General features: G+C 38.0%; 1 protein-coding gene across 1 annotated transcript in view; it reads right to left on the bottom strand.

Moving 5' to 3' along the window:
• The window catches only part of LOC145985638 (fatty acid synthase-like), a 277,489-nt gene that overhangs the window by 138,929 nt on the left and 113,569 nt on the right, over positions 1–24,991 (bottom strand). Inside the window, exons 15-19 of the mRNA XM_083119710.1 lie at positions 24,632–24,886; positions 11,780–11,956; positions 10,341–10,657; positions 9,641–9,928; positions 8,584–8,780 (exon numbers count right to left, since the gene is read on the bottom strand). Coding sequence (XP_082975836.1) covers positions 8,584–8,780; positions 9,641–9,928; positions 10,341–10,657; positions 11,780–11,956; positions 24,632–24,886 — 1,234 coding nt within the window. The remainder of the gene's footprint in view (positions 1–8,583; positions 8,781–9,640; positions 9,929–10,340; positions 10,658–11,779; positions 11,957–24,631; positions 24,887–24,991) is intronic.

The following is a 24,991-nucleotide window of genomic DNA, read 5'->3' as shown; positions in this document are numbered from 1 at the left end:
ATATTTTACAGTAATTGAATCATTCAGCCCTAGTCAATACTTTACTGCATCAGAAAGTTTGTATTAATCTAATAGTATGCTATTTTGTGCTATTCTAACGCAAACGTTATTTAATTCACTGGTTATAATGCAAACTTTTGCACAAATTCGATATATTCACTACCTTCAAACCAAACAATTGTACTTATTTAGCGCATTTCATTTATATTTCTTGTAATTAACTTATGTTTCTTATAATTAACAAATTGAACTAATTACTTTGGCATGTTAAAAACCTAATTTTTACTATTTCCTATTCTATCAGGTTCTATATTGCTGTTTTTATCAATTTATGTAAGACCGCATTCTGGTAAATACACATATATTCTCTTTTATACACACGCACGCCACACACACACACACAGCACATTTACACACTTATACGAATATACATCTGACGTTTTTCAATATTTTGCTATGAACTTTGCATCCACGCTATTCAAACAAGGGCAGGCAATGTAGTATTTATGAGTATTAGTAATCCCAAAGTGCTGTTTTTTTTTTGGTGTCCAAGTTCAGATGAGAGTCTGCTATGTGCCTTTTGCAGGGGATTGCATGTGAAGTGTATGCATATTGAGCATTATTGAGTATGTATGCTTCCAAGTTTTGCTGTTATTTTCCTATACTTCTTCGAGACTGTAGAGAGTTCTCTCTTTTCAAGCAGTTTTCTTTCATTGTTTGGATACTTTTTGGGAACTTAGCAGTTTTTTTATGTTATGAAGCAGATTGTTGTAGAATATTTTGCATGGTCTTTTGTGATATTGAGTGGCTGCTGTAATGGTAGTAAGTATCTTTCCTTCTTGTGTTGATGTTCTTGTGTAGGTTTCCTATTTTCGGTCAAGTTGCAGTACTTAGAATAATCGCTATTGTCTTATTGATCTACGAAGCTCCTTTGAATAATCATTTGCATGTGACCCTATACTCCACGCTGTACTTTGTTCTGGGAGCTATCTTTTGAAGCCTTAGCATTCTGCTAGTACAGTATTATTAACGTAGAGGTAAATTAGTTCGTGAAAATATGTATTTTTCTGATTAACTATAGTCGCTTAGTTGTTCTAGCAGGTATAAGTAGTTACTGCTGATGTTGTTAATTTCCTATTCGCAGGTGCTATGTATGATGTAGTTTATTTGGGTAATTATAATTCTGTACTGTAAATAGCCTTGGCTGTCCCTTTTATTCTTATGTTGTTGAGTTTCTCCATAAGCATGCCCTGTTTTACTCTATTCTATGCCTTGTTGCTGCTAGATATCTGAGGTATGTTGCTGGTTCATATCCGAGTTAGCTTGTTTGACTACCTATTATTTTTGCTATGGCTGTGGCTATTGATGTCCCTTTCTGAATTCCATGTTGGTTTCTGTTTATCCTTGTTGCTGCTTGTTATCTGAGTTAGGTTGTTTGACTTCACTGCTATCCTTTTTTAACTATATTGTTGATTGCTTTTTTGTTTATTTCCTTATTTGTTTTTATTTGTTTACTGAATCTATTTGTTTTGTATCTTGTAATATTATTTACTATAGTAACAAAATTATTTTTAAAAATTGATATTTATCAACAAGCTTGTATATTTCTTGTTCAGTATTTGTCAAAGTTTAATTTATTTTGACTGCTATCTTTAGCACGTAACACTATTTTGAATTTTAATATATAAATTCATGAAAATTTACTGTAATTTTATATCAACTAACATATTTATTTTAACAACAATAACAAAATTGTACAAAAGTTCAAATAGCAGAAGAATTGTACTCTTAAATTATTAACTTTGAAAGAATTGTATTTTTAAAACTTTAACTTTGAAAAAATTGTACTTTTAAAACATTAACTTTGAAAAATTGTACGTTTAAATTATTGACTTTGAAAAAAATTGTACTTTTAAAACATTCACTTTGAAAAAAATGTACTCTTAAATTATTAATATTGAAAGCACCAGAAATAATCAAGTATATGGGAAAAGAGGAGAAGATCTGTTGCTCAGAATAATAAATGTGGGATGGAAGGAACATAATTTTGTTACTATAGTAAATAATATTACAAGACACAAAACAAATAGATTCAGTAAACAAATAAAAACAAATAAGGAAATAAACAAAAAAGCAATCAACAATAAAGTTAAAAAAGGATAGCAGTGAAGTCAAACAACCTAACTCAGATAACAAGCAGCAACAAGGATAAACAGAAACCAACATGGAATTCAGAAAGGGACATCAATAGCCACAGCCATAGCAAAAATAATAGGTAGTCAAACAAGCTAACTCGGATATGAACCAGCAACATACCTCAGATATCTAGCAGCAACAAGGCATAGAATAGAGTAAAACAGGGCATGCTTATGGAGAAACTCAACAACATAAGAATAAAAGGGACAGCCAAGGCTATTTACAGTACAGAATTATAATTACCCAAATAAACTACATCATACATAGCACCTGCGAATAGGAAATTAACAACATCAGCAGTAACTACTTATACCTGCTAGAACAACTAAGCGACTATAGTTAATCAGAAAAATACATATTTTCACGAACTAATTTACCTCTACGTTAATAATACTGTACTAGCAGAATGCTAAGGCTTCAAAAGATAGCTCCCAGAACAAAGTACAGCGTGGAGTATAGGGTCACATGCAAATGATTATTCAAAGGAGCTTCGTAGATCAATAAGACAATAGCGATTATTCTAAGTACTGCAACTTGACCGAAAATAGGAAACCTACACAAGAACATCAACACAAGAAGGAAAGATACTTACTACCATTACAGCAGCCACTCAATATCACAAAAGACCATGCAAAATATTCTACAACAATCTGCTTCATAACATAAAAAACTGCTAAGTTCCCAAAAAGTATCCAAACAATGAAAGAAAACTGCTTGAAAAGAGAGAACTCTCTACAGTCTCGCAGAAGTATAGGAAAATAACAGCAAAACTTGGAAGCATACATACTCAATAATGCTCAATATGCATACACTTCACATGCAATCCCCTGCAAAAGGCACATAGCAGACTCTCATCTGAACTTGGACACCAAAAAAAAAACAGCACTTTGGGATTACTAATACTCATAAATACTACATTGCCTGCCCTTGTTTGAATAGCGTGGATGCAAAGTTCATAGCAAAATATTGAAAAACGTCAGATGTATATTCGTATAAGTGTGTAAATGTGCTGTGTGTGTGTGTGTGGCGTGCGTGTGTATAAAAGAGAATATATGTGTATTTACCAGAATGCGGTCTTACATAAATTGATAAAAACAGCAATATAGAACCTGATAGAATAGGAAATAGTAAAAATTAGGTTTTTAACATGCCAAAGTAATTAGTTCAATTTGTTAATTATAAGAAACATAAGTTAATTACAAGAAATATAAATGAAATGCGCTAAATAAGTACAATTGTTTGGTTTGAAGGTAGTGAATATATCGAATTTGTGCAAAAGTTTGCATTATAACCAGTGAATTAAATAACGTTTGCGTTAGAATAGCACAAAATAGCATACTTATTAGATTAATAACAAACTTTCTGATGCAGTAAAGTATTGACTAGGGCTGAATGATTCAATTACTGTAAAATATTAGTCTCAGATTGAAGTAAATAAAGTGTAAACAATACCATTTGTTTGTAAAATAGGTATGTTAATTCCTCTGATAGCAGAAATATCAACTTGTACACAGTAAATTTGAGAGTTTTAGCAATATTTGTCCTGAAATGGATATAAGTGTAACTTGTTAAGCGTGCCAAATACAAAATATTTAAGAAACAGTACAGTATAACCTCAATTTTGAAAGCTAACAGTACTCTAGTGTTTCTACATAGGCGTCTGTAGTGGTAAAATACATCCAGTCCTTAAGATTTTTGGCCACCCATTCATACTCAGCGTCACGATTAGTCACAAAAGCAAAAAAAGCGAAATCTTGTGGTTGTTATAATTTCTACTTTTCATGCAATCACCTACACTATAGTATTAAGTTGAGTGAATTTTGTCGTCTTCCTGATTGGTCTGTTAAAGTTAGTAATCAATAAAAAATATACTTACATAGAAAAAATCCTGATATAGTTGGATTCTCAAAAGTATGTACAATCAGTGTTCTTGCTACATTTAGCACCTAATAAAGTATAAATTGAAGTCTAGTTAGTGTTGGGCTGTAAAATGTTCTGGTACATGTAGTTACTTGAAATAGCAAATATTTGCTGTGTAAGTGGTAAAGCACTCAAAAAAATCAACTTCGTTTCCTCGTAGTACTCCCTGAAAGTGCTTCTTGCACGCTAATAAGGCTGTGGCGTGTGTTCCTATGCCTCCTACTAGCCTCTGTAAAATTCATATTGACCAGTGCTTAACCATTCAACATGCTGTAGAGCCTAAGCTTTAAGCTTCAGTCAGTGGAATTTAGTTCTCAGGGACATATAGTGATTGTAGAATAAAAAATAGAAGCCTCGAATAATACAGCATAACAGCTACAAATAACCCCTGGTATTAATCAAACACTCAAAAAAGTCAATAGTACTTCAAACGTATCCCGAATAAAAGACTATAAGGGTAAATAGCATGGTAAGAAAAGTTTGGCAGGTGGACTTAAGAGCCACGTAGTCATCTGCTAACATCGACTTGTCCTGTGATTTGTCATTATATTGTTAAATTGTTATACTTCAGGGATGAAAGAAACAATATTAATAAACATTCAGTTATAGTACTCTTGGTAAAGGGGTTTCAGTGCTTAGAGACATAATAATTTTAGTTACAGTAAAAGTTTGGCCTCTTATAAGTGCAAAAAAAGTACAAATATTAAACATTTCATACAGTTTATCTAGAAAGCAAAAGCAAAAATACAATAACTGCGCAACATACTTAAAAATTAAGCAAGCCGTGATATTCTAGTGGCCCATAATAAGTCTAAAATATACTCGAAAATACTCTGACATAAGGTTGACGGTTATCTGAGATCGAAATTTTCAAGCTTTCTCTCATGCATAAAGTGGCTCTAGGAATCACTGGAAACATGCAGTAAAATCACTTGGAGAGTTGTGGTGATCACATCATATGAAAAACATACAAGAACAAGAATATATGGAACCCTACTCATATATTTAGGAAACTTTACCTACCCTATCAGTAAGAGAATACCGAGGAAACTCTAAAATAAACAAACTTTCCTACGAAGCAAACCAAAAATAGCGTAGTGGAAGTCAATAAACCCTAACAACAACAACAAGATTCAACAACTACATCAAAACAAAAACAACAATAATAATAATAATAATAATAGTAATAATAAAGTTAGTGGGTACAGTTTTACTTAAAAGCACTTCTTCCTCAGTGATTAGAGATTTTTTTTTAAATAAAGAACAAAACTCAAAGTTAAGAATTAAAAAATATAAGATACAAAAGGCAATAAATAGAAAAATTAATAAAAGAAGTTGAAAAAATTATCTTTGCAAGTCTAAACTGGAATAAACACTCCTGCCAGAATAGATGAAATTGTGATATTAGAGTAAAAAATGGAAATAAACTTTTAAAATAGCAAGTTAAAAAGTTGAAAAAATGTCTTTGTGAGTCCGAAATTTAATAAAAAATGTTGCCTGAATAGATGATATTGTGATATTAGAGTGAAAAAAATAAACCTAACTTTCAGCTAAAGTTGAAGAAACACAGTTTGTGTATCTAAATTGCCATGAAAACTCTTGCTTGAATCGTTCAAATAGCGTTTTTCTGAGTAAAAATACACAAAAAATGCGAAATATTGGCCGGAACAGTAAAAACATTTGGTCAATTTTACGTGAATCCCGATGTTTATAAGTCAATAATCAAAGGGTCCGTGGTTTGCAACCTAGAAATAAGTGCAAATAGTGGATCACATCCACTTTAACCTGTAGATACTGGAACCGATTGTTCCTAGTTCAGCCAAATTCCTTACGCCTTAGGTCAAATAGTCTTTGCAATGTTACAAAAGGCGGAAGAAAAAAGAACGCGTAAATTACTTCCACAAAATAAAATTGGAACCTCAAAGAAAATCAATACACGCGTGTAAAAAAAATTGGCGGCACCTGCCTACCGTTCAACTCCGGAAGAAGACCGATGGGGGACATAACAATAGAGTCGTTTCTCCCCTCGTGCGTCAATGATTGCTCGTGGTTTGGGGTGACGATGAATGCAACCACATAACAGGTTCTTGCGGTATTGTTCCCTTTTTTTAAGAGCAATTATTATTAATAACATGCATTCTGCTCGAATACTTCGTTTTCATATAGGCTACATCGTTCAATTTCTTCGCCTTTAAAGCGAACATAGAATAACGCCATATATTGTGTTATAATATCTTCTACCTCCGATCGCATCGGCACCGGTTGAATTCGGGTAAATACAGATCCTTAATTATAGCTAATATAATCCAGCACCGTCGCCACATGACGTCATCGACGCCTGAAAACCTTGCCTCACGCCATCAAATGGCTTGTACATTAATGGAAAAACCATTAACTTCAAGTACCTCGACTGTATAAATCATCCGTGACTCATATCCGGATGAAACACATATATAAAGTACAACAATAGTGTTAGAATAGTCCGAAAACGAACTCCATAATAATGTATTTTGTACATTAATGGAAAAACCATTAATTTCAAACTCCAACGTCAGTATAAATCATCTGTGACTCATATCCGGATGAAACACATATATAAAGTACAACAATAGTGTTAGAATAGTCCGAAAACGAACTCCATAATAGTGTATTTTGTACATTAATGGAAAAACCATTAATTCCAAACTCCAACATCTGTATAAATCATCTGTGACTCATATCCGGCAGAAACGCATATATAAAATAAAACAATAGGGTTAGGTTAGGGTAAAAACGGAATACATAATAGTATCTTTTGTGCACTAATGGAAAACCATTAATTGCAAACTCACACGTGTGCATGAGTCATCGATGACTCATCTCCTCCTTCACCCCCGACACGTGGCGCTTGATTAATTATCAATAGCATCACGCCTCGAAAATGAATAAAAAAGACATTAATGTCAATTAATAGGTCTATTGTTAGCTCCTAAGTATTTTCAATTCTACTATCATTTTGTTCAGAAGAAGACTTCTTAAAACATACAATTTTTACTGTTTAATGTACATAAAACTGTGTGTTTGTTTGTCTACCAATTATTTGAACAGACACACTACTTGTTTTCACGGGTAATTTTTATATCCGCCCATCAAATACTACTTGAAAAGAGTGAAATTAACAACTTACTTTCTCCACGCAATTTACTCGACGTAGCCTACCTCACGCTAGGAAAAATTCTACTTCGAGCATTGGTCAAATATAAGTAAAGATTTGATTAATCTGTATTTATGTTCTAGAGTACTGCATACGATTACTTTCGCTCGTATTCATACTCGTTAATCTCTCCCATGCTCGAGAGTTTACAATGGAATATCATTTTGATGTGATGGCCGCGGTGGCTCAGTCGGTAACGCGCCTGACTACCATGGTAAAGGTCCCGGATTCGATCTCAGCCGGTTCAAATCCAGGAACGTTTCTAACGTTGGAAGCGGCCCTGGCGCCCACACAGCATAGAATGACGTGGGTACCTGGGGGAAACCGTGGGGGGTAAAGGCGGTCAGGGGCGTGATGCTGATCACATCACCCCCACTCACGACCGGGTCAATAAAAGTGTGGGGCATTACCCCCACACCCCCTATACGGCTTCATGGCGTGATGCTAAGCACAGGGGAGCACATTACTTTTTTATATCATTTAATCTAATGCACATACATGTATATGCGTAAAATATCCGTCCTGGCAGTTTCAGCCCATATCACATGTCACTGCATTGGTGAAAAAGACTACACTACATTTTAACATGGAGTTAATGACTATTTTTCCTAAAGTTTCAATTTCACTACGTTTTTCACTTAACGATCCATGTTTGACGGCCCACTTCCACAGACAAATTACGGTTATACTTGTACTATTGGGATTTGAATGCATACCGCTCGTTTCGCCTGTTCGGGTGTTATTCGCTCGAGCGGAGAAGCTATGAATTCCGTACGTTATCTAGCGTCGTCTGTGCGAACTATTTGCTTCTCGAGCGAAAAACCCTCATTACAACAGTCTAATATATACTATCCGTAGACATATGAATATTATGAAAATTAATATCGTAATATATGGAAGGGAGAATTTATGATTTTTTTTTTGTGAACTGTAACTAAATGCTTTTGAAAATATTGCGTCCATTGTTGCATAGGCATGCAGAATGCAGTTGCTGCACGCATCATGTCGATTGTCGTTGCGTTTAGGGCATACATGTCTTGCAATTTCTATGGAAGTAGCAACTTGCGAATAGTAATGAGGAAATCATCATTGGAGGGATTTAACGGTTCTACAGTTATAGGGATTAAGCATTGCAAAAGTTAAACCTTTTCCGTCGATGGAATAGACAGTTGTTTTTGGTGGAACATTTGTCTCAACATGATTCAATTTTAACCAAGAAATTTGTTTCCGAAAAACCTTGAGATTGTTCGACTATCTACATATGATCCAGTTACCTAACACTTGTCCCATTTGGCTCTCTTCTGATGCAGTTAACCAAACCCAAGATTCCACTCATAGCCTCATGTTGTGCAACCAGAAGCACATTGCCTTTATTCTTCTGACTCTCCTCCACTGCAGCTTTCACTTCCTCCAACCAATCGAAGTTCTTCTCTGTGACCCTTACTACTCTAGGATCCGGCTGTGAGACAACCTGTTCATAGTAAAAGAGAAGGTCCGTTATACTCATCCAGAAGAATAATAATGTAATTTTCCAAATTACATCTTATTTGTAAAATAAGACATATTAACCTGATTGTCCTTGATACGCAAAGTTACCACAAAACGTAAATTGGATTGTTCGAAGAGTATACAAACTCTAAGCCAATGTAATTTACACATACATATATTACGTGTAGGAAACCAATCTAGGTACAGAATTCTGTTCTTTGCAAGATCAATGCATATGATGAGAATTGCAACTTGGTATGGTAAGGTAAAGTACCCAAATAAGAGAGTGGTTCATAAAAAGATACATTTGGTTAACGTCTCCAGTATAGTCCGTCATTTCTCGGCAACTATGGAAACTCAATGCTCTTGCTTCGAAGGAGTCGTGGTCCTTATCTGACACCAGTTGAAAGTGAGCAACGAAGCTGTAGCACGCAGGGTTATATATCATACTTTGAACTTTTTTTATTTAAATTTATCATTAATTGCATCAAATCTGACAAAATATTACATATACTCGTAATAGGATAGATTACTAATACAGAATATTATAATTTTGACCTGGTGCAGCAATTTTATTTTTATCCATTGCGTTCCTTAAGATATATCTAGGGGTCCTACTAACAGCTAGTAACTATTATTTAGAACCTTTATTTTTTGTTGTATACCTTCATTTATAGGCAGTCAACAAGAAGAGTCTCTTATTAGGGTCCTTTACCTATTACGATTTATTTCAGTTCTTCTTTTAACAGTCAGACTGCTTTTATTCAGTTGAAATTCGAGACAAGGCAGAAATAAGTTTGACTTAGCTTAAGTAAGCGGGAACCAGGTCAAGTTTCCACTTACCTTTCTTAGAAGATGAAGGGTGGCATCTCCTATGCTCTGCTTCACAATGCTCTCCAGCTGAAATGCATTTATAGAGATGGTGGTTGGATTTGATCCCTTCTCCCAAACGATAATGAAACTACCTTCCTTAAGATGCTTGAAAGTCAAGTCTGAGCATTTTGAAAATCCTGAAATAATGGTGAGGTCAAACTCTGCCTCGCCTTTCGGAAATGTCTCTTCAATCCTGAATCCATTTTCTGGAAGAAGTTTGCTCAAGTCCACGCTATTTTTGAAGATGGTCACATCAGGCTGAAAATGTATATAAATTTATGTATTCGAACTGAAATGTATTATTTATTTGGTATCTATCATAGTTGGAGGGTCAAACAATTGTTATAAAATACAACGATCTTGTTGTATTCCTGTCTGATACTGACGGTTTAGCTGACGAACGAATAAGGTCGATACGAATGTAGGTAAGCTGAAGTAAACAAGATTCACTTCAGCTTCAATATTTTGCTTCGGTTTCTTGGGAAGAAAGCATTGGAGACATTGTGCATTTTGAAGACAATTTACAGAATGAAATTACACGGACTGAAGAGAAGTCCGCCATATAAAGGAAACGAATTTCTTTTGACACACAGTATGTTTTAATCCAAATCCAAATTCTGAATCTTGGTAGATATAGCGATATACTAAAGATGTGCTTAAAACAAGTTACCTGGACCAAAGGCAGATCTTTCACAACCTCTGTAATGATTGGTGAGAGTAGTTGCTGTGTTCCATCCGGCACTTCGGCAACTTTAATCTTCGCCGAAGACATGTTCTCCAGCACAACATGCACGCACAATCTCACAACGTCAACCAGTTCCTTTGGTTTCTCCCCGAAAGGGTTGAGATAGGGAACGAACTCGTATTTCTCCATCACAGGATTCGTCTGGATGCCTCGTCTCGTTATGAAGTTGGTCTTCAATCCTTGGATCTCAATTCCTCCACTCTTTACGACGTTAATCCCTTCGTAGAATGTAGATTCCACGCCTACAAAAGAGTTGATCAGTGATTGAATTATATTTTGTGAATTAGAATAATCAATAACCCCATTCGCAGTTACCTTGCTAATTTCACATAATATGTAGTATAATGTATTGTAATTCCTTATTAAATAATTATTTAATAATTATTCATTGATCGGTATAGTTAATCCTGGAAGTTTCAATATTCTGATATTTATATATATAACTTTCCAGCAATCTAGCATACAAAGCAATGGATTGAATATGTGTTATGCCTCTCTATGTAACTCACTAAGGAAGAATTTCTAGAAATATGCACATGTAAAGTTCTATCGATAGGCATCACATCAAATATAAAATATTTAAGATATAACACACACACACAGAGAGGTGGGGAACATAAACTCATTGTTGTAGGTTAACAGTTACCAAACAGATAATCATTTGCAAAAACTACTACCATTCCTTCTTAGTCGCCTAACTTACGGGGGCGACACTTTCGGGCCATCCATAATGCTTACTGAGGGGCAACTTACTTTTTGCCTCTCTGCCACCTATTCACACGCACAGGGGGTTTAGATAGATAGCTAGAGGGGGAGAGAGAGAGGAGAGAAAGATAATTTGTAGATCTTCCACAACTAAAATGATTTAAAGTTGACGTCACTGCACTGCCTCCTTCACAATGATCATACACTCAAGAAGTGTGGAGTGTTATGTAAAGGAAAATAAAGGAAGAGAAGGGAAAGGAATGAAAGCATATGGAAGAAAATAACAAAGAATAGGAAGGAATCAATGTTAGAGTTCGTAACACACTCGATTTACAAGTACAATAGCTACTCCTCTAAATTTCTCTTAAATAAAATATTAAGATATTCATACATCTTTCTCGTAATCTAATACATAGTAAAAACTTTGATTGTTTATGAATTAAATCAATTTTACTCATCGTTTATGTACCGTGCAGAGAATATGGTGAATTAAACATTCTAACGCAGTTTCAAACCAAAGATTCTTGTATCCTTAAGTCGGATATGTTGACGAAACCATCAAGTCACTCGCTGTAGAGGAGGCCATTAACTGTATTTTATCTGCTTCACATTTCTCACCAAAAATGAAAAACTCAGTTCATTATATACTGTATACCTACCTTCATTTTCCTGCAGTTCCCCAACGATGCTTAGGTGTTTCTTCGTGTCAATAATGAGGCGTTTCACAGAGGTTGGGACGAGGAGGGCTCGAGACTGATCCTGCAGGATGCCGAGCTGCATCATTGTGTCTAGAAAGGACACCCAGTTTGATTTCCACCTCAGTAAACCGTGTTTCCCTGCAAATATTGCACACAATTGAAGTTGTAATAATAGGCATGCCACAGATGTTGCCGTGAACTGGTGGAGGTACATAGTGGTTCGGAACTCACTTTAAGATGTTCCAGTCGCAACTAGTCTATCTGTGCATAAAAGTGGACTTCAAACAAAACTCAAACACAAAAGCTATGAAGCTATATTCTGGTGTAGAATAGAATAGAATTTATTTCAACTAAGAGCCTTTGCAGCTGTACATACCATACAAGGATGAAAAATTTTAGTACAATTTTCCTACACCCTTCCTCCTCTCAGTCTACTTCCACATTCACACTGGTTGGGAGTTCACAAACACTATTTCATTTCAACTCTTTCACTACACTTGCACTGTTACCTGAGTGATTCCTAAATGTTCTCACATTTATTTATTTACTTATTTAGTACCGCCCCCTTTCACACATGTTCGATATTTCCACTGAGCTTCTTTGCTCTCTTTGCCCAGGCATAGTGTAGGAAAGTTCCCAGATTCCTTATTTGTACCTCCTCCCTCTCGGTCTCTCCCTCCTAATAATGCTTCTCATTATATCCTCAATGTTAGCTTAATTTATTTCACTGGTATATTTTTGTCTTGCCTCCCCTGTTTCTTTGCACTGGAGGAGAATGTGAAATTTCGTCTCGTCTTCACCGCATAGCGGGCATTGTACGCTCCCGTTCTCCCGTTTTAGTTTAACTTGTGCCCATCCCCCAGTCTGAACCAGGCCAATCCTGACCTTTCTTTTGCCCCACATAAATCCACGTAGTTCCTTCTATTCCATTCTCGATCCGTATCCACTATTTTCGCTAATATTAACGATATTTTTGCGTCGCATTCTGCCAAAATGTTCTGTTTCACGTATGGCTTCTACCATCTGAATATAAATTCTCCCCTCTATTCTCTCTTCCCACACCCATTCCAGCCCTATACTGTATAATTTAGTCTTTATTTTTGCTACCCATTGCCTCCCATTACCCCCCTTATCTGCGATTGTAAACAGAGTTTCTTCAAATTTCCCCCCTCCATGGTGATCAGTTCTGTCCAGTATTTAATGCTCATCATTTTGGCATCCACTCCCTCTCTTAATTTTCACATTTCCCTAAGTGCCCCACTTGTTGCCATACCCCTCCCTACTCCTAGCCCTTGTTTCAGGAATCTAGACTGTACGACGTTTACAGTTTCCCCTCCCTCCCATACCCATAGTTCGATGCCATAGAACAGTGTTGCCTTAGCTGTGGACTGGTAAACCCCTTCCAGAATTTTGATTGGTATATTTGGTACTTTCTCTTTTATTTTTCTTGTTTTTTTTCAACGGAAACATTGCTTTACATTTATTCCTGTGTACGTGCCTTGCCCACCTGCCCGTCATTGTCATCACCATGCCTAAATAATTGTACTGTTTCACCCTATCGACACTGTCCCTCCGTATTTCCATTCTTCATCCTTACCAAATAAATACCCAATCTTAAATACCATTATTTTGGTATTCTTGATATTTACTCGCATGGCCCACTTCCCGCAATATCCATGTAATGTGTCTAGATCGTTCTGTAGACCTGCTGTTGTGTTCGAAATCAGTACCAGGTCGTCTGCGTACAACAGAAGCGGTACCTTTATGTCCGATATCGTTGGTGGATCCGTGTCCCTCTGCGCTATTTCCTCCACGACATCGTTGATGAAGACGATAAACAGCAGAGGGGAGAGAACGCACCCCTGCTTCACCCTCAGTATTGATTAATTTGCCTCTGTAACGCTCTTTTTCCCGCACTTTACGCAAAACTTAACTTTTTTATATGCCGCTTGGAGAGATCTGATCATTCTGGAGGATACCCCAACGTCCTACAATTTTGCCCACAACATTTGCCTGTTAACCGTGTCAAACGCCTTTTCGAAATCCACGTAGCAGCAATATAGTTTCCCCCTTTTGACCCCTAGTTTTTCTTGTATCAATGTCTGGAATAAAAGTACATTGTCTATTGTCTGAAAATTTTTCCGAAATCCAGCTTGGAGAGTGGAAAATACATCAAAAATTTTGCACCATTTTTGTAAACTTCTATATAATATCTGGCAGTACACTTTGCTCAGTACCGACAGTAATGAGACCCCCTGTAATTGTTAGGATTGATTTTATGCCCCTTACCCTTGTAGATGTGGCAAATGATGGTATCCGACCATTTTTCCGGAAACAGCCCCTTCTGGTAGAGCCCATTCACAATCTCCCTGCCCATTTTCGCCATCAGTGAGTTGTTTTTTTGTGTCCTTTATAATCTCAGCGGTTAAGCCATCCCTGCCTGCCGCCTTCCCGTTTCTTAGCGAGTTGATTGCCAGAGTGTATTTATTGTCTGTTATTTCTTCATCTAGAATTGGTACGAAGGTGCCCAAGTAATTTCTCTCGTTCCCAGGTATTTATTTCTTCCTCTTGGCTCTCATTATTCCCTTAAAGTGTCGTTCCCACATTTCGGGGGTAATCTCCGCTCCGTGTACTCTTTCCCTCTTAAGTTCCGGATTATTCTCCAGAGCTGTGCTGCGTCTCGCTGTTGCACGTCCTCCTCTATCACCTTAACCCTTCCCTCCTCTAATTTCCCCCTTTCCCTCTTCAGTATCGTATCGTATAGTTTCTACTGTGTCACATACGTTACTCTATTTACTTCGTTGCTGAGTATTTTGAATTTTTTCAGAGCCTGTGTCATTGCTTTTTTCTGAATTTTGCATGCGTCATTATACCATCCTCCCTTCGAGTTTTCCTTCCCCCCTGCCCATCCTGTATCCTGTATCATGTGCCTGGCTGCCCTCTCCATGTAATAGTAGTATAATTTTAATGCTTGAAGTAGATCCCCCTCTGTTAGTAAATTCAACATTTGGTTCGTCATGAGCTCTTAAATTTTGTCGATTAATGTATCTGAAAATTCCCGAGAACCCTCCTTCTTCCATCGATACCTCCGAACTGCTTCGGGGGCAGCTCCGTCTGTTGCCCCTTCCCTGCTGATCTCGTTCATATTTCCTTCCCCCCTCCGTAGTTCAGAGTTGCTATTAACGGAAGATGTTTTCTCACTGTTCTTGCATCCACCAGAAATGTTGCTATGTTTTGTGTTATGTCCCTCGATATAATAAAATAATCTATGACCTAGCCCCATTATCAGTGACGTATGTGAAATTTCCCTCTGTCCCCTTCGCATTGGCCGTTGAGTATGACAACGTTAGAAACCTCCCTGAAATCCAATAATTTCCTCCCGTCTGCATTCACATGCGAGTCTTTGCTTTGTCGTGTATAAAATATCCAGTCGTCGTTTGATGCACCCCTTTCCCCGATCCCCTGTGATCACCCCCCCCCCCCCGGATTATATCACCTATCCCAATTCTTGCTTTAAAGTCACCCGCGACTTGCATGCTTGCATCGAGGAATTTGTCCTCAACCTCATCCAGAAACATGGTTAGGTTTTGATAATAGTTTTCATCCCGGTGTTTGGACCTCGTTGGTTTAATTATAAACCGTTACAAGACAGAATTTCAGTCCCTGCAGCGCAAAGAGAATCCCCAGAATCCCATAGTGCTTGGCATCCAATAACGTTACATTCCCCTCCCACTCCGGTTTGAAAAGTACCATCAGCCTCCCTATGTTACGCCCCCGTTTTGCCTTCCTCCCTACACATTTACTGAAAATCCTAAATTTCAGATTTTCAGGAGTGTCTTCGGCGGCCTTCCACGTTTCCTGAAGGACGACAATATCGAAGGACCGAACGTATTCTCTTAAGAGGGCGGTGGAGTTTGGCGAAGGTCGCCGTGGAAAGCGCTTAAATTTAACATGGGCTTTTTTGCATTTTGTTGAATATAACGTTTTAGGACAAAAATTTGCCGGAAAACACGCAGTGGATGTGAACTTACTTTATGAAACTTTAAGTACATGACACATTTATGCAATTTCAGTTCGATAAATGTGCACAAATACCATTATTTTTTTTCAATTTCCCATAAGGAAATACGTAAATAAGCACAGAATGGTTATAGGATTTGTGGGTAGCACCAACGAAAATGGCCATTATGATGCATACTAACGTAATGCTCAATCCTTTTATGACTAAGCCAGGGAGGGCTTTTTTTTCAAAAGTCACTTGCACAGCCCAAAATGATTGTTTAAAAATGTCATGTATTATCGACGGCGAAAGATACGGCCGCTTCAGCCGAATTTCATTCATCATAGTTCGCCACTTGGCCACTAGATGTCTCTGTTCGAAAATTGCCCCAGGCTGAAGGGAGGGCTGTTTCGCGCGGGTGTTTGAATCCTCTGCACAGCTGGGTTCCGTCCCCTCGTCAGAAGGTCCCGTAGCTGTCACAGCTTGATTTATTGCCTCTTTCCCAGGCAAGAAACCAAGAAAGCAGGAAGGCCATGAGTTTGTGTATGTTTGAGTGTAGAGAAGCAGAGCATATTTTACCGTGAATTGGAACCAGTGACACAGTAACTTTATCTCGATTCCTACCGCGAAGAACGTATTCAGGGGGGTTCAGGAGTCCCAACCTCCCCGCGAAAGACTTACCAAGTACAAAAATTAAATAATGATATCATAAAATAACTTCAATTAAGTAATGAAAATAAGGTTGTTGTTTAGTCGCAATTTGTTTATTTCCGCAAAAATATTGGAAAGCAATACGACTTTGAATGACAGTACCAAAGAAGATTTATGCAAGAATTATTACTACTTATAATAACATGCAAAATATTACCAGGCATTTTACTTTCGTCAACTGGATCTAACATCATTTTTTCATACTCAATAAATATTATATTCTTTATCTATTTGACATTAATTTCCTTGCCAGGGCAGTTTCTATTTATTTACAAATTTTGCCGACCTTAACTACACGTAAGCTAGATAATGAATACGTGATGTTATACTGTATCACTGTTGTTATATCGCCTTCTTATCTATTAATGTAATAAAAATAGATTAATTAATTTAATATAATTATACTTATTTTAATTTAACATTATTAATATTATTATTTTGAGACATTACGTTAGGACGCCCCTCCGAAATATATATCTCGATACGTGCCTGGTGTTCGATTTGAATGAAATGTAGAAAAGGCGGGGAGGGTGGTAGCGCTTCCTCTTTTTACATTTCGATAGTTTTACCTCACATGTAGTACTTTGTGAGTCAACGATGCAGGTAGGAAATACGTGTACACCGTGTACACACACACACACACACATAATTGATGATTCGCAAAGGAACTTCGTTAAATTCCCATGCTTGTTCCGCTCACAAATCACATCCTCTCCAAATTACAATAGCCTACTATCGTTGTTGCTTACATATGTGTGTGTGTGTGTGGTTCCTAGAACTTCACTATTTCCAAACATAAACTTGATGTGACTCTTACAAAACATTTGTTTTTGGAGTGGAAGGATCATGAAAAGGTCTACTGTTTCTTTGCAAATCTTCAATTAATCTAAAATTTAGTATAAAAACATAATTTTGGCTGACTTGCTAACTTGAGATTTAAAGACAAATTATTAATTTGAATTCTTCATTAACAATAACAAAAGTGACATAAAATGTAGAAGGACAAGACTCCTGGCTTGATTGAGAATTACATTAGAGATGTACAGGTTAGGAAAGGGGAGGGAGAATTCCGTCTTCTTCCTCTTCAGCGCGAACCCTGCCTCCTACATTCTACATGTCCATTCAAAATGTCTTCTTAGTTTCAGATATTTTTGCCTCCCCTATAGCGTAATGGTAAAGATGACCCTCGTAATGTCAAAAGGTCCCGAGTTTGGTACCTGCTGGACGCCCAATAGTTCAATCCTACTATAAATGTAGGTCCAGTCCCGATTAGCCTATCTATACATAAAGAAGACTTACAGAAACTCAAACTCAAGATACTCAAACGACCGGCATAGGGTTGACGGCGCTTGGTACAGTGAGAGAGCTCCCCTTTGCCAAATTAAAATTAGGAAACAAAAACTCATCTTCAGAGGTTCCCTCACTTTTTCGCCCTTAGATGGCAGCTGCTGATAAGGGATGAGCATCCCCCCCAAAAAAATAAAATTCTGCCTACGGGCCTGCTGTCCTGCATCGTGACCGTCCGGTCCAAGGCGTCATGCTTTGGGCTCTCCAGCTACGGGACGCGCGCAGGTTCGAGTCTCCTGGAAGAAGCGTAACAACTTTTCTCCTGATATTTCGGCCAGTCAAACTCGCGGCCCGCGAGCCGCATGTAGGCCCCAGCATCTGTTAATGCGGCCCGCCTTGGCCCCACTTAACACTTCATGCTTGAAATTATCTATACATTTGTAGTTATCGCGTTTTCTCTTTTCTCGTGATACAAGACCAGACTCATCCAAACTTGAACACATTGACCAATTTTCCCTACACAGGTATACACTCCATTATAGAGTAGGTGTTGTGTCAACTAAGCAAGCTGATGGACATGTTACTTCTGAAGTACGAAAATATCTTGCCAGCTGGGGGAGGGCAGCGTGCATACTTTCTGTCGCCTATGAGTCTGTTTCTTGATTTTCAAGGATTTACCTGGAAGAAAAGTCAGTTTCTGTAAAAGTTTCAGGGAACCATATGGCTGCCCAAACTTCGTGGGAGTAAGAAAAGGACTATAGACGAGGAATGTAGATTTTTCAAGTGAAATGCTTACTTTTGTTGTGAAGTGAATAGTGAAAAGTGTAGAAAATTTGTACCCTGATAAAGTTTATTCATTCAGAAGTATTTCTATATCACGAAATAAATTTGCCAACCTCTGTGGAGGAGTGGTTAGCACAGCCCGTTGCGACACCAGAGGTTGCGGGTTCGAATCCTGGCCTGAGCATGGGTGTTCTTTGTATGTGTCTCTTCATCAATTTCATCATACAATTACTCATCCTCATCGTCGCCATTAGCCAAACGTGGCAGAAAAGCAACGCTAATAAAAAAAATATTAAAAAATCAGAAATACAGTTGAGGAGAGGATTGATAACTTAGTCAACGAACAATTGAAAGCAGAAATTGTTCGTGTTGTTGCCTTTTCGCTCACAATATGTGAAATTACGAACGTCTGAGAGCTAGCTGGGTTAGCTCCCTTCATTCGTGGATGCGATTCTCATCTCGATATGACAGTAAAACTACTTGAATGATTCCTCCCCGTGACACAAGGGCTGATATTTTGAAGGAAGTGGAGGTCATTTTGCAAAGTTACAGTCTTCCGTTATATTAAAACTTTTTTAATAAAGTTATAATTTGTCCTTCTCAACTTCTCAGGAATACCATGAATGGCAGGAATATTTGTCCACAGTAAAAATACTACGTGATGAAATTGGAAACAGGTTTCAAGACTTCAGAGGGTGCGAAGGGCAATATTCTTGTTCTGCTCTGCTCCCTTTTCTTTTGATGATGCGTGTGCAAGTCCTGCCTTCGAATGGAACTTATTGAATTGCAGTGCAACTCGTATTGAAAAATAAATGTCGCGAGGTGGGCTATCCTTGATTTTTCTCATATCTCCCATAGGAGTATCCTCGAATAAGCTATTTTGCTGAAGAAATTTTATTAATTTTGGTTTTACTTGCCTTGGTGAAAAGTTGTTTTCCATAATGGAAGATTAATGAAACAGCCGAGCCGAATGATCAAGAATGACTGACAAAATATTTGTTGTTTGCATTAAGAGTTTCATGCTCACAAAAAACTTATTGCAGACTTTTGAGAAGCTTGTTAAAAAAAACTGTCAAATCTGTGCGAAACGAAACTATAATTGCACACAAACAGTTTCTTGCAAAAAGTTTTTCACAATTGTAACCAATTTATACTCGAAAGTAACATGTAAAATACTATAACCATGAAAAAATATGGGGGGAGGTCTATATATAATTTACATATCGATGCTGCAATAACAATCACTGGAATCCGGCACCGTTGGGTCGAACCACTTAGTTCTGGACTTCAAGGTGTTGGGGTTCTAGATGTGTGACCCGGATAGTTTTGACATTATCGTTATGCGGCCCTACTCACGAATTGAGTTTGACATGGCTGGTCTTTAGGACCTGTTGAGGAGATTGGGGTAACCCTCAACAACGGCTGGGGGTTCGTCGTGCTGACCACACTTCACCCTGTAACTGGTTGGTGTATTAGTGAGGCCGGCCCTTGTGAGTGAGTGAGTGAGTAGGCCCTTGCCTTCACGGGCTGTTGCGCCACGGGTTTACTTACATATATTGGCGTAAGGTGTGGGCTCACAGCGGCTCGACCTCTCCTCGAAATTCTGTCAATTTATTTTGACCAATTCACTGATGAAGCAATCAGCTCCAAGAAATCTACTGTGTGGAATTTGTCAAAACAAGGCACAATTGAAGGAATAAAGACAACTCATAACCACTATTACCAGGTCCAGGGACAATTGCACGTAACAAAGAGAGAATATTGCATATATGCAATGTGGACTCCGCTCGGCGTAAAAGTAGCAAGAATTGACCGAGACGATAAGTTCTGGGAAGAGAAAATGCTTCCAAAACTCGAGCAATTCTACATGAATTGCCTTTTACCAGAGCTGGTGGATCCACGCCAGAGTAGATCAATGTCAATCCGAGATCCCTCTTATATACTGGAAGCAAGGATGAAAAAAGGCTTAGCCTCATAAAATGTTAAATTTGAGAAGGGGTTTGTTTACAAGTATTTGTGATGCATTTTATTTAACTATTTTCTTTTTATATTATTGCATAAAATATAGTGTTTATTTGGTTTAACTATCTACAGTTTCAATTATTGTACGAAATATAGTGCTAGAAAATGTGATTTTTAATAACATTAATATGTGAATCTTTTTTTAATAATGTATATGTTCTATTGACTGTGGATTTGTACTCTTTGATCTGTTGCAATGTTTTGAAAGTTCATGTAATTTTCCCATATGTACGTCGTACTATTTAACCATTTTCCACAATAACTACAATCAGACATTTGTTAACAAGTTGTCAACTAGAATATCGTTGTTTCATCATACCTGTAATATATAGAATTTTAATTAATTTATTTATTGTAATATTGATGTAAACGTTGTAGGACAAGCCATATGTTTAGGTTTAATTGTAAATAATTCATTCTCTCTTTCTAGTTACCTTTCTTTGTATTTTGCACAATTCTTGTTAATTGATGAATTTTGTTAATTATGAATGTGTACATATTAATCTTCGTCATACGTTTTCTGCATTTTGCACAACCACCACAAATGCTTTGTTTCATTATTTAAATTTTTAATATTTTAAGAGCTCTATACATAAAATTTTACCGAATTCCATTTGAATTTAGTAAATCCAAATAATAAATAATAGGGCGTTAAAGTTGAAAATAATGAGACACGAAATTTAGTAAGTTCAAATAATGGGGCTGTGAGCAATTGGAATTACATATAACGTGGGGGGTAGGGATTAGTTATTTAAAGTAATAGTGAGGTAAGGGGATTACCAATTGAAAGTAATGGAGATGTGCGTATTATCAATTGAAATAATGGGGAGGTGGGTATTGTCAATTGAAATAATGGGGAGGTGGATATTATCAATTGAAAGTAATGGAGAGGTGCGTATTATCAATTGAAAGTAATGGGGAGGTGGGCATTATCAATTGAAAGTAATGGTAGGGTGGGGAATATCAATTGAAAGTAATGGGGAGGTGGGTATTATCAATTGAAAGTAATGGTAGGGTGGGGATATCAATTGAAAGTAATGGGGAGGTGGGCATTATCAATTGAAATTAATGGGGAGGTGGGTATTATCAATTGAAATAATGGGGAGGTGGGTATTATCAATTGAAATAAAGGGGAAGTGGGTATTATCAATTGAAAGTAATGGAGAGGTGCGTATTATCAATTGAAAGTAATGGGGAGGTGGGTATTATCAATTGAAAGTAATGGTAGGGTGGGGATTATCAATTGAAAGTAATGGGGAGGTGGGTATTATCAATTGAAATAATGGGGAGGTGGGTATTATCAATTGAAAGTAATGGGGAGGTGGGTATTATCAATTGAAAGTAATGGTGAGGTGCGTATTATCAATTGAAATTAATGGTAGGGTGGGGATTATAAGTTGCCAGGGCACGGATGTTCTTTGCGAGTATCCCTTCATCAATTCTATGTAATCACCATTTTATGTCGTGATTAGCCAAAAGTGACAGAAAGCGACGAAAAATAATCAACCAATCAATCAACGTATCTACACTCTCGGTGGTGTTACATTTCAATTGTTCGGATTCCAGTAAACATTCCATCTTGACGTCATCCGTAAGACTGCCATTGTGACCGTAATACATGTAGTTATTTCGGAGCAAGATGACCAGATATGATACGTGACTTATCCTGAGGGGTGCGAAAGCCAAAGCTAAAAACTAAACACAGTCCATAATTACCATAGCATCAGGTCTTACAAGATATATACATACAGGTGAGTCACTATTCTGTGACATCATCAGTAATAGGTCTTAATATTAAATAACACAAAAATCACGCAGCAAATTAAAGGTATTACGAATAACATTAAAAATATTTCTAGAATTGGAAAGAGCAATAAACATTTGTGCAACGACAAAGGAAATTAACAACAATAAATATTAGTTCGAGGGGAAGCACGTGTCATAATGATACAAAATGATAACATGTAGAAAGTTTCAAATACATTTGAGCTGTTTTTAAGATGGGTAATACATAAAGTGTAAGTTCAATGTTTACCTATTCGTTACCTTACATCATTGCTACTACTGTAGTTGTACATTTTGTTCCATTGGTTTGTCTTTCGCCTCTTCTGTTTATCCCTAGGTCATTCCACATATCCAAGACTTTTTCCTTTAAATTGGAAATAGTCTCGCTCCCGTCCATCTCGAATTATTATCAGCACTGTTCGTAGTAGTTAAAATAATAACTGTTACTATTGTTTGTGCTTATTACTATTAGATACAAATTTTGTATCAACACGAAACCCCCTACAAAAAAAAGAAAGTAAATGGCGACTAGTATGCCTCTGCCTTGTTATCACTGCCACTGGTATGCTATACATTTACACAGCGTACTTTCAATTAGTTATTCTTACTTGATTCGTCGTTACTTTCAACTGATAATCTCTACCACCTTCTTTACTCTCAATTTATAATCTCAACCGCACAAAGAGAAATTCTACATAATTACAGCAGCCACTGTAATCAACAAAATTTATTCAATCCAAATCTCATTTGTGAAGGTCCTGACTTTCCAAGCAAGGGCCAGCCAGCAGTGAATATTTTGCCAGTGGAGAAATCTTGAAACAAGCCGGAACCAGAATGAAATGAAACAGGTGGTGCCCTTTCGCAGCGGTCACGAAGGAGAGGGGGTGGTGAAGGCAGGGGGGACACTTGGTGGCAAGTCTTTCCACCATGGGGGGGAGGTCCTCTGCCCTCCGGCCTGTGCTCTTCCTCTAGTTTAGGACACAACAGAGAAAAATTGCTAGTTCACTGATATGTCGCTAGGTGTCTCTGTATCGCATCGGGCCAGGAAACTACTTTCATGCCAACCTCCAGCCCACTCTTAACCCCTCTTGGTGCAACTTTCCCTTCAGCCCCTCTACGTTCAGCTCAGTATCTTTATTTTGTGACCCGCCCCCCTCCTGCGTTGATTCTGGGAACTAATCTACACATACCTGATTTCGGCTGCAGCTCCGAAGGCCTCTCCTTGTCCATCACACTTGGACGTCTGCGGTCCAAAACATCACACATATCGGCACAATTTAAATCCGAATTCCTAGGACGCACTTGTGTTGTTCTCGTCACGCCTTTTCCCCCTCCACTACAGAGTTCGGAGGTCATTCTGTGCCTTTCCTCATCCTGAGCCGTGGATCCCTGTTGTTTCCTGTTGTGTCCTGGTTGGACGATTGCGGCCTCTCGTTTCAAGCTCTCCCATCGTGCGGGCCGCGGCCACCCGTGACATCTTTTCTCTGGGAAGCATCCCTTTCCTGGCTGTTGACCTCTCGTGGACCTTCCATTCTGCTGTCGCCGGGTTCCCCTTGATCCACCTCCCGTCCCTGGTTGCCAAATGTCCGTCCTCCGTGTCCTCGCTGTTGTTCAACGCAGATGATGTCGGAGCAGTCGTCGTTCGTAACGAAAACTTGGCAATCAAAAATTAATTTATTATAACGAATGAAGGCCCGTCTTCCCTCTCTCCTGGCATTCCTTGTGTGTTCCGGAAGAAGTTACCTCTACCCCAGGATCTGCGGCGAAAAGTCTTCTCGGAGGAGTATGGAGGTGCCCTGTAGCTTCTTCCGGCTTGCCAATATCTCTTCCTTCTTCTTGTAGTGGTGGCCTGAAACCAGAGACTTTGTAGTTGAGCCTGTGCGCTCTCTCCACCGCCAGATCGTCGAGGTCCACGTTCAGCTTCTCCCTCGCCAGATCCCTGATCTTCTCCTCCGACTGCTGGCAGGTCTCATGTCCGTTCTCTTCCACACCATCGAAAATTAAATTACTTCGTTTCGAATGGCCCACAACTTTGTCCATCTCCGTCTCCGCCGAACACAATCTCCGCCACAGCGTGTCGTTCTCTTCTCGGAGCGTTGCGTTCTCTTTCTCCACCTCTTCCAATCTCCTTCCAATCGCGGACGTTTAACAAGAATAGGATGGAGTAAAGATGTTAGTTACGGAAACAATTATTTTTGCATGTAATATTATACGTAATGATTCACCTGTTACTTCAGCTTCCATGATCCCTTTAAACATGCCCGAGTAGTTGTATCCTCGAAGGCGGAATTCCTTGTACATGTCGTCTGTTTTCAAATTTCGTCCACCAGTGTGTTCAGTCTCTGCTGGTGGTAAGTCGCTCATCTCCTTCTCTACGTCAGCGGGGACGAAGATCTTCCCGGTAACTACTGCAGATCCTCCTTCGCTCACCTCGAATGCTCCAGAGCCGTGCATCAGAGTGACAGTGAATTTAACCTTTCCTGGTGGAGTGAAAATCTTCATATTAAAGTTAGGAACTTGAATGAACAGTAAAAGTACACTAAAAAAAATTCAAGGACACTGTGATGGAATCTTAGCCGACAAAA

The sequence above is a fragment of the Lepisma saccharinum genome, chromosome 1, assembly GCF_977018435.1.
Source record: "Lepisma saccharinum chromosome 1, izLepSacc3.1, whole genome shotgun sequence".
Taxonomy (NCBI): domain Eukaryota; kingdom Metazoa; phylum Arthropoda; class Insecta; order Zygentoma; family Lepismatidae; genus Lepisma; species Lepisma saccharinum.
The sequence above is the reverse complement of the archived record's forward strand: the minus strand, read 5'-3'. Positions and strand labels throughout refer to the sequence as shown.